The sequence below is a fragment of the Solanum lycopersicum genome, chromosome 3 (assembly GCF_036512215.1).
Source record: "Solanum lycopersicum chromosome 3, SLM_r2.1".
NCBI lineage: Eukaryota > Viridiplantae > Streptophyta > Magnoliopsida > Solanales > Solanaceae > Solanum > Solanum lycopersicum.
Genome location: NC_090802.1, coordinates 6,929,499 through 6,940,101, shown reverse-complemented (window position 1 = coordinate 6,940,101; position 10,603 = coordinate 6,929,499). Strand labels below are relative to the sequence as shown.

The following is a 10,603-nucleotide window of genomic DNA, read 5'->3' as shown; positions in this document are numbered from 1 at the left end:
TTTGATGATACATATAGAATCAATGTGTATAGTGTTTTGTCGATGTACTGATACATGTATTAGATATGTACCACATGTTATAATGTTTAGTCAATGCACTGATACATGTAGTAGATATGTATCAACAACGATAGAAAATGAAATTGAATCTCCAACAACGATTCCGTCGATTTTGTAACTTTCATACTGCAATTCGTTCACCCAAATTCCGGAATGTCTCATCAAAATTGAAGTATTCATCTTGAAAATCCACAGTAACAACAATAAAATTACTGTAGTTCGAAATTTAACAGATTGTTCATAAAAAATGTATTCAAACTAGATGATATAATCTTTGATTTTTAAAATTTGAAATTAATATCCAATTACGTGCTGAATTTATGCTGATTAATGATCTGTTACCGTAAAATAAGCTGTTTTAGTAACAACATTAAATTTACAGTTTTTTCTCCATTTTTTCTCAACAGTTTAAACTTATCATGTATCATTTACCATGTATCACTAGAGTCTAAAGTATCACGGCACAACAAATTTAAGGGATTTTTTGTAAATACTAAATTTGTCGGAACAGAGTGTAATTATTGAATTACACTACGGGATTCCTTAAATTTTTACTTTTATTTATGCATACAAAAAATTGTGGTTTGTTTATATTGTATCTGAATGAATGACAAAGTGTTTCAATTATATATTTTTTATTTATATTTTGAATCTTTTTTGGGTATATCGTAAATAGTACATTAGATAGTTAAGTTAATCACGTAAAATATTTCATCTATTTTAGTTATACATATCAATATTAATTAGAAAATGCACGATTTTACGATTAACTGAGACAAATGTATATAAATTATATGAAAGAAGATGACATATTTTCATTAGTTCCTCGCAAAGGTGCAATTGTGTTTTAGGTGGCAGCACCTTATTGTTGACGTTACAATTCTTTTGCACACATGCTTCACACTACTTTGCTATTAGATATCATATATTTCTTTATTATCATTTTGTCTTTTTTTAATTATTTTGATTATCTACGCTTGAATCGAACTCTTTCATAAACAACATTATTACCTCCACATATATATACACTATCTTCTAAAGATTCAATACTCTGAGATTTCACTAGCTATATTGTTGTTATTTTTTTAACAGCTATCACGGTATATTAATGCATAGAAAGGTTTAAAGAGTTGAAGGATGAAATCACATCATTTATAATCCATCTAGGAAAAGTAGAAAGCCAAACAACTTTGCATACTAACAAAATAGAAATTTTTGCTAAATTATGTGGTACCAAATTCCAAGACCTTGGAATATGCATCACATTAACCACTTCATAAGGTTCCAAATATCTTCACAAGTAGTCTCTATCTCCCATGAGACAATAGTTCTTTGTAGTACCATATCCATCATATTTTTTGCGTTTGATAAGATTTGAACCTTTGTTCACCTCTTTTAGCACTCTCCATCACCATACGAATTACAATTGCTTTAGCACTGATGACTTTCCTAACGTATTGAATTGGGGTGCCGAAGGCATGAAGCAGGTTATCATAGCTATCCATAGCCACACCAATACAATCTTCTTTTCCTTATGTACACTATCATCTGCAAACACAACAATACCTTCTTGTGTCATAGTTAAAAATTTTATATCATTACAAGCAGGTATAACTATGGGGGAAATTGAGGGATCAAATTGCTTTCATACTCATGAAGATCAAAAAGAGTTTTGTTAACAATGTCCTTAGGATCAACAATTTCTCCATTGAAACTCTTTGAGTTTCTAGCCTTCCAAATTTGCCACAAAATAGACATTTTTAATTTAATCATCTCAATAGTTACAAGATAATTTTTAATATTTATAAAAAGAACATTCCATCAACCAGTAAAACCCATAATATCTTCTACACTAGGCCAATTAATTGAGAAAATTTTCCAAACTAATTGAGCAGTAGACACCTAAACAACATGTGATCAATCGTTTCATTCTCAAGTCCACAATCCTTACACACTCCACAAATATGCCTCAGTCTCCTAGAAATAATATGGTTGACCGATAACATATTCAAAATGCATTTCCGAATAAAGTGCTTAGACTTGTTTTTAATATTCACAGACCATAAAAACTTCCAAAATTCTTTTGAGAAAGATTGATTTACTAGATTGGTCTCTCTCGTTACTCACTTGTTCACACCTAATCATTTTATCGCTAAGTGATATGTATCCTGGTTTAACCTCATACTTCTCAGACTTGGTATGGTATCAACTAATCTTATTGGAAAAGCCTTTGATTAAAATAGGTATAGAGACTATTGTACACGTGAGTCCTGAATCCAGTTTTGAATTGGATTTGACTTTTGGTTCTCATGTTAATTATGTATGAATTTTGGAATTATATTTTAGGCCTTTTAACTTTGCTTTAAAAATCATATATTAGATCAAAAGAGAAAAAATATATTATTAAGCAAGCTATTTTTAATATGAAAAGTATAATATTTACCCTTTATATTTTTTGACAAAAAATTACACAGGAAATATACACTATAATTATGACGTTTGTTATAAAATCAAGCTCATAAAAATATAATCATAAAGACAAGAAGGCAAGAGAAGTAGATAGAAGAAGAGGAATTTTTCTTCTTATTTAAGTGTGTCTAAGTATCATTTGTACATCTTACAATAGTGAATGAACAACCCTATTTATAGATTGAGAAATCACTCAAAAAGTCATCATATTAAATATCATAATAAATAGATACATTATTATCCAAAAAGGTTCATTTCATTGTGCCTTCACATGCAAACAAATAGCGTGTTTGAGATCAAGCTTTATGCAGATTAGATAAATATTATGCATCTGCTTTAACCAATCAATTCTGCTTTGGATTCATCAGAGTATAATAAATCCATAACTATGGTCCTTCGAGGATATTCAAGTATGCTCAACACCATTTCAATGTCCTTTTGTTGGGAAAGAACTGCTAAAATTGAGTCTATTCCTTCTTTCAAAAAAGTTTTAGTGATTTGGGGACGAATGTTCCTAAGGGGTGGGGGGATAATGTAACACTTTGAAAATTCAAGACGAGTCTTCGATCCTAACATAGGTGCCATGGGGTCTAAGCACTGTTTTAAGACCTATTTTAATGAATATAGGTCATTTAGGAAGTTTAAGAACCAAAATATCCAAGAACGTCCATGACGTTCATAAACTAGTCTAATGGGTACTAGCGTGCCTTTGCCTATTTGACTAGCTTTTAGGAGTAGGATGTTGACACCCAATTTTGACCGACCTTTAATCATTTTTAGGAATGCTATTCGATTAAAATACACATTTTAAAAATTATTTAAAGTTTCGAATTGTAGTCGATATTGCATGAAAATTATATATTTTAGTATGTTTTACTTTATTATTGTAAATATTATTAAAATATTTTAAAATTATTAATGAATTTCAAATGTTTTAAAATTTAAATGATTTTCAATTATATAAATATATTTTAATATATGTAGTATTTTTATTAAATAGTAATTTCTACACTTTTCTTAAAATTATTTAAATTTTAGCCTATTTTATTATAATTTCTTTCAATTCTAGTCACTCCAATTAAATTTATTTCAATTATAGCCTCTCTATCATTCCAATTCTAGCCAATTTATATTATAATTTTAGCCATTCCATATCCAATCAAATCTGATTTTTAAATATCATTTGTTAATCTCATTCGTCCATTCAAAATAAATAAATTCTATATCGAATTCTAACCGTTCATCTCGTATTAAATCAATGATCCAAACTTAATCTAACCTAAAAAGAGTCTAATCCCTAAAAAATGTCACTCTCTTCTCCCTCCCTCTCCTTGGCAGCATCAGCCGCCTTCTCCTTCCCTTCTATCCTCCGCTTCCTCCCCCTTCTCCCTCTCTCCGCCTCCCTCTTCTTCTTTCTCTCCTCTCTTCGCCTCTTCCCCTCCGCCCCTCTTCTTTTATTTCTTTGCAGGACGACCGGCGACAACAACATTCAGGCGAGGCGACCAGAAGCTCCGACCGGCGAAGCAACATTCCGGCCACAGCAGCCACGCGAGGATAGCCGCAGCAGCAACAACGTGACCAGCAGCTCCGACTGGCGAGCTGCTTTCTTCTCCGGACAGCAGCTCCGGTCAGCGAACTCCATCAGGCGTCTTTGAAGTTTTAAGACGGATCTATGACAGATCCTTCCGGGTTAGTTCTCTTGTTCGATTCGTTCTATCTTCTTAGCGTTATTATGAAATATATTCGAATTTAGGGATTTGTAAGTTGAGGCACTTATGGCTTTAGGGTTGAGCAAATTCAAACTTTGTTGAAAGATGAATCTTGAGATGCAGCTACCGTTTGGTCATAGATTTTTGAAGTTGAATTTGGAAATTTGAGCTTTTGTATTAGTTGTGATTTTTGGAATTTAAACTTGTGTTAGGATAAGAGTTTAAAATTTGAAGTTTTGCAAGTGGAAGTCTCAAAAACCTAAAAACTGGTATGAGTCAGATTTTCTGATCAAATTTTATGGGGAGACAGATATTTGAGGATAACTTTTTGAAATTTTTGGCCAAATGCTAGTGAATACAGTTGGAATTTCTTATGTATGAGATAATGCTTGTGTTGTCTTTCAGGTGAATGCCGTGTAATTAGATTTATGGATTTAGTTTAGTGAAAGACCTGTCTTTGATTCCTGATGCAGGAAGTTTTGATTTTTGAGCATAATGGTGGCTCCATCTTCAACCTCTACCTCCCTGAAGGAGTACCTAAAAAAATATGAAAGTAACACCAATGAAGAAGGAAAGAAGAAACAGAAGAAAAAGAAGAAGGTTAAACCTAATGATGTCAAAGGTGTCGTCGTTGTTGACGAAGATCCTGTTTGGCAAAAGCCTGTAAAAATTGAAGATGAAGAGGATGAGTCAGCTGGTAATGTATTTCAAAGGTTTGTTTTTGTTGATTTTTTGTATCCTTTGGTGTTGGTATATCTGTGTCTCTTAACTGTGTTCTTTTACAGATGAAGAGCTGCCTCAGATAAATGAAGATATTGAAGTTAAGCGTATGAAGAGATTGGAACAGATTAGAGCTAGACGTCCATTTGGTTCTGTTTCAGAAGATGGAAGTGGTTGGGTGTCTGTTTCAAGTACTTCTAATGACCAAATATCTGATTTGTCCCCGACATGGAGAAGGCCTGGTCGAAATGATAGTCCCTCACCAGAACCTCAACTTAATCTATCAAGTCCTTCAGCTGATTTATCACCACCACGTAAATCGAGGGCTCGAAATGATACACCCTCTCCAGAAAGTGAGCAACCAAGAACTCAGGAGGGTGATCTGTCGCCACCCCGCAAACGTAGTGCCAGGAATGATACACAGAGGACTAGGATTCTTACACCTTCACCTGAACCACAGTTGAAGCCTTCAAGTGCAAAAGATGCTGATTTGTCACCACCACGTAAGCGGAGGGTTCGGAATGATACACCTGAACCTGAAGTGAAGCCTTTGAGCACTAGAGATGCTGATATTTCACCACCACGTAGACAAAGGGCTCGGAATGATACACCTGAATCTGATATGAAGTCCTTGCGAAGTAGAGATACGGATATCTCACCACCAAGGAGACGTAAAACTCGAAATGATACCCCTTCACCAGAACCCAAAGCCAGGCCTTCTGCTGATTTATCACCACCAAGACGGAGGCAAAAGTACGTCCAAAGTCTTTCTGATATCTCTGATGTTTCTCCTCCTCGACGAGGTTCCCGTGCTCAAGGTGATTCGAGAGCCGATCAAGGTACAGATCTCTCGCCCTTGAGGAAAAAGAAGGCCCAAAATGTACTGGAGGCACGTCCAGATTCATCCACTACGAAGCAGGGACCAAAGACGGGTTTGGTTAGTGGCAAAGATATCAAAGAAGAAATTGATAGGACAAAGAAGGAAGACTGGATGAGGTAATTCTATACTACTTCATAGGCCTTATCTTTTTTTTTTTGGCCATTATTCAGAGTCAGTTTGGAAGTACAGGGCAAGTAAAGTAATGTGCGAAGAGACTGGGAAATCTTGTTTTCTTAGGGAGGAAAATTTTATGCTAAAAGAATCAAAGCTTTCGTGAAAATGACCATCACCAGATCCCACTAATGCTTGATCTCTTCTCTAGCTAGTTCTGATTGATGATGTAACAATGATTTGTGTTTTAGGTTTCAGGAAATGGATCCTTTGGTTAGTGGCCGTGGTGCTGAACCGGTATATCGGGATAAAATTACAGGTGCATGAACTATGTAGATTATTCTTATAGTTACTACATATGGTCTTTCATTTGGTCTCACACTGTATTGCTGCAGGACAACGGATGTCAAAGGAGGAGTTCTTGAAGTCCAAGAAGAAGAAGGATGAGAAGGAGAAGCCAAAGGTACTTTTATCCAATATATATTTTTTTGCATGAATAAGTTGTCAACCTTGGAGCTAGTCTTCCTTCAGCATTACTTTTCTTACTTTAGATGTGCAAGCTTTCCAGAATTCAGGGCAAATATTTCTTCCAAGTTCTACATCTTATTCAAGCTGATAGTATTGACTACAATCAACAATACTCTTTTAATGCAGATATTCTAGGAACTTAAAAATATAGGGGTATTCCATTTGCTAGTTAGTGTGGGGTAGTAGTAGTGCTAGTTCTTCACTACCTCTTTTAATTTCCTCATAGTCTCTTCCATCTCCTGTAATTTGCACAAATAGTGCTTCCTCATATTTTTTGCTGCTGACAAGTGCTGGCAATTTCTTAATTTATATGTCTTCAAATAAAAAAGTTCTCTGTTTAGCATACTCCTTTCCTATTATGTTTTCCACTTGCGTGGAATGTCTACTTGTTCTCTAAAAATAATCAAGTTGATATTTAAGGGGACAGATGAATGTTATTTCAGTAGTATTTCTTCAAAGAAACGTCAGTTGAAAGCTAAGGATTTGGTAGAAGTTGAGATTTCAGATCACAAGCCCCTTCGAATCAGATTCACTTCTGGCCAGAAAGCCATTGACTATCCTGTCCTTCTTGGCTTGTCTAACGCTGAAGTTAAATGTCTGTATCTTAGAAAGTTTAGTGTAATATTTCTTGTGGCAGAGCCTATTCTTGAGTAGAACTTATGTGCTAATATTCATTGCTTGCTAAAGTTCTTTCCTGATATTTGCATTAGGAGGATCTCTTTGCTTCCTCGTAGCCGCACAACATACGGGCTTACAATACAAAACACAAAACTTTATTTTCAAGATTGTACTGCATTCCTATCTAAATAGAGAATCCTATAACAATCAATCTGATCCTATTTAAACATGGAATCTTTCCATGAAAAAGTATCCAAAAATATGAAATTTTTATTGATTTCAAAATCCTGATAGTATCAATTTGTCAATAACAAGTTTTAGTTCCTTGAATGGATGGGTTATTTTGAAAGACTACAAAGTCTTTCAATATTTTGGAGATACTTTGTCGTTCAATGTTGTGTTTTGACATTTGCTTCTTTTTAATAATATATCGATAGATTATTGGTCTCACACCCAATCTTTTGAATTTACCTTTCACTTCTCCTAATCTTTAAGTAGACCATTTGTAATTCGTTTCGAGACACTTGACTTGATGCGTAACACTTTATGAATTGATTTCCTTCAAATTTTCTGTATTCTTCTCCAATTTTCCTTTCTTTCTACTAAGTCTCTCTTGCGGTGCTACATCAATTGGTCTTTTCCATGACCGTCGATCGCCGTAGCTCTCCTCCTCCTTATATGTGCTTTTAGAACAGGCTATGTTTTCTGAATTGCATATGTACACAGGCAACTGCTGCTTGTTAATCTTTTGTGAATTTCTTTTGTTTTTATCCTTGTATCAGGAAATAAAACTGGAATGGGGAAAGGGCTTGGCTCAAAAGCGTGAAATGGAGGTTAGGCTTCAGGAACTGGAAAATGAGAAGGACAAGCCATTTGCACGGAGCAGGTTTGTACATTACTAGAATATTCCTTGTGATTGTTTTTTTTAAAGATGGATCAATGTGTTTAGAAGGTCTGAACTTGAGATGATGTGTGTACTCTCCTGCCTTTGCACTTTTTGCAATAGAAGTATGTCTTTCGACGTATATTCATTTATTACTTCTTTCTGGATTTTACCTAACATGTAACTGCATAGTGCTAGAAGATGGACTATTAAACCTGTATTTATATTTTAAAGACTGGGCATTCTATATGCTTTTAGTAGCCTTGCCCGTTGGTTATTACATATTTAAAGGACTTCAAAATTTTCTTGCTGGCTGAGATGAGTTTGCTTGCATGATTTTCACATTCTGTGAGGCTTTTTGACATAAATCCTGAGTTCTAAAACTAGGTCACATCACCTCACCATTAAGAAGCATCTTATTAAGTTCTATAGAGTTGGCAGAGGCACATTTCATTCTCCTTTCTATTTGCTCAATCTTGGCAACATTGCATACAATCGATGCTTTGTCTCTACTGTTCTGTTCTTATCTAAGTTGGCATGACATCTAAAAGATTGTGTAGGTCGATGAGACTTACTCCTTTGATGTGACCATCTCCGTTGAACACCTGTAATAATCATATTGTCATAGTTTCATATTGTCACACTATCCGACCGATGAATTTGGAGGTCTCTACATAAAAAATGATCAGACCATGTCACGTGACCTTCTCCTCGTATTATCCTCCGGTTGTGCTATGCAGCCTCTACGAGATGAGATTATTTCTAGACTTGTTTAATCATCCATCTTGTCATCCACATTTTAATGACACAAATCTTGTGAATATATTGGGTTTAGAGGCCCAAACATTCACTCGCATTCACCATTGCTGCTCACTTACTTTCTTCTTTGTTTATCCTTTCACGCAACGCCTGGTAGCACTTTTCACTTCAGCCACATAATTTAATTCTATAATAGTACTTCTTCATCTATCATCTCATTCTATTGTAAGATTGAGCGTGGTAAATTTATGTTAGGATTAGCCTAGATATTTGAAATATTTACATTTTAGGCACTTCCAAAATAGCCTAACCTCACCTCAATTTCATTAATTATTATGTGACTAAACTTGCAATGCACATATGTTGATCTTATTTTAAACTCTTTACTTTCTAGAGTGTTTCTACTAGTTGAAGTGGTTGGTTGACGTGGCATATTTATGTGTTCTAATTTTGCCTCGCAGAGATGATCCAGAACTCGACACAATGCTGAAGGAAAGAGTTCGATGGGGGGACCCAATGGCACATTTGGTTAAGGTGATTTTTTTACCCTGCCACTTTCTTTTGAGTGCCTCTATTCTATTCTATCTGTTTTTGGGTGGATGATTGCCAATTACTGGATTTTTGCGTATTTTCACGATGACAGTCTGTGATTCTTCTTTAATGTCCAAATGCTCTGTCTCTCTAAATATGATTTACATTCTTGGCTGTTGCAGAAAAAGCTGGATCCAATTCTGCCAGACTTTGGGGCTAACGAGAAAATGAAGGACTCTGGTTTTATAATCCCTCAGGATATCCCCTCTCACAGTTGGATAAAAAGAGGCTTGGATGCAGCACCTAATCGTTATGGGATAAGGCCAGGGCGACACTGGGATGGGGTTGATCGGAGCACAGGTATAATAGACCTCTTATTATTTCTCGATAGATTGCTATGTTAAGCTTCGTATATTTTCCTCTTCGGTCAATATTGGTGACGTCAATGATGATTCTTGTCTAATAGGATACGAGAAGGAGTTGTTCAAGAGGACGAATGAGAAACAAGCAACAGAAAGAGAAGCTTATCTGTGGTCTGTGTCCGACATGTAACTTGTTCAAGTTTCCTTTAACTTTTTATATTTCAACGAACACAACGAACGGCCTCTTCGCTAATTTACATAGGACTTGTGTCTTACATAATCACAACGTGTTGTCTTGCCTTGAGTATCAACAATCCATTGTTATCTTTTTTGTTGTATAAGATGTTGAAAATGTTTCTGCGTTTCTTCTTTATTCCTGGGTGAAATTTTGAGTTAATGCTTGAGAACAATAATTTGTAAGACAAAAACTTGCTATGTTCAATATGTTTTTATATTTGTGTCTATATAAAACTCTCATTTAGGATATATCTACTTCTATCTATTATCAATCTACTACTAATATATATAAGTAGGGGTGTACATGACTGGGTTGGTTCCGGTGTTTGAATTATCAAACCAAACTATTTTTGTAAAATTTTTAAATTTATAAACCAAACCAAATTAATAAAATTCAAATTTTTTTGGGTTTTTCAATCTCGAATTGGTTTGGATTTTTCAATTATCAAATCATTGTGTTGAATCTTTTAAATTTATAAATAAAATCAAACTACTAAACTTTAAATTTTTTCGGTAAAGTTTGTAGATAGACATATAATTGACTTGTGCTTCAAATATTTCTTTAGTTCAATTAAAATACAATTATCTAAAACGTTTCTTAGAAAAATAACACAAAATATGAGATGAGTATTGATGACACAAAAATATTCAATAAAAAATAATAATGAAATCATCATATAGAATAAATATTGTAAAGTCATAATGAAAATAATCATAATTTTAAAGTGCTAAATCA

The 10,603-nt window shown here is 34.3% G+C and overlaps 1 protein-coding gene across 2 annotated transcripts; it reads left to right on the top strand.

Annotated features, from left to right (window-relative positions):
- The first annotated feature begins 3,810 nt into the window (after window positions 1-3,810).
- Window positions 3,811-10,116, top strand: LOC101250965 (uncharacterized). Of its 2 annotated transcripts, none has more exons than XM_004234502.5 (9): window positions 3,811-4,218; window positions 4,712-4,935; window positions 5,024-5,954; window positions 6,201-6,268; window positions 6,345-6,412; window positions 7,878-7,981; window positions 9,199-9,271; window positions 9,451-9,628; window positions 9,735-10,116. In XM_004234502.5, exons 2-9 carry the CDS (start codon window positions 4,734-4,736, stop codon window positions 9,818-9,820), a joined length of 1,710 nt encoding a protein of 569 aa, XP_004234550.1. In that variant the 5' UTR covers window positions 3,811-4,218; window positions 4,712-4,733; the 3' UTR covers window positions 9,821-10,116. The 2 variants fall into 2 exon arrangements, with proteins under 2 accessions (XP_004234550.1, XP_010317706.1); XM_010319404.4 differs by having other exon boundaries at window positions 4,712-4,951.
- The last annotated feature ends 487 nt before the right edge of the window (window positions 10,117-10,603 follow it).

Bases quoted from the DNA above. Each gene is read 5' to 3' on its own strand.
- LOC101250965 (XM_004234502.5), top strand. From the start codon at position 4,734: ATGGTGGCTCCATCTTCAACCTCTACCTCCCTGAAGGAGTACCTAAAA. The intron at 5,955-6,200 runs GTAATTCTATAC...TTTGTGTTTTAG, and splicing joins AAGAAGGAAGACTGGATGAG to GTTTCAGGAAATGGATCCTT. The intron at 6,413-7,877 runs GTACTTTTATCC...TCCTTGTATCAG, and splicing joins ATGAGAAGGAGAAGCCAAAG to GAAATAAAACTGGAATGGGG.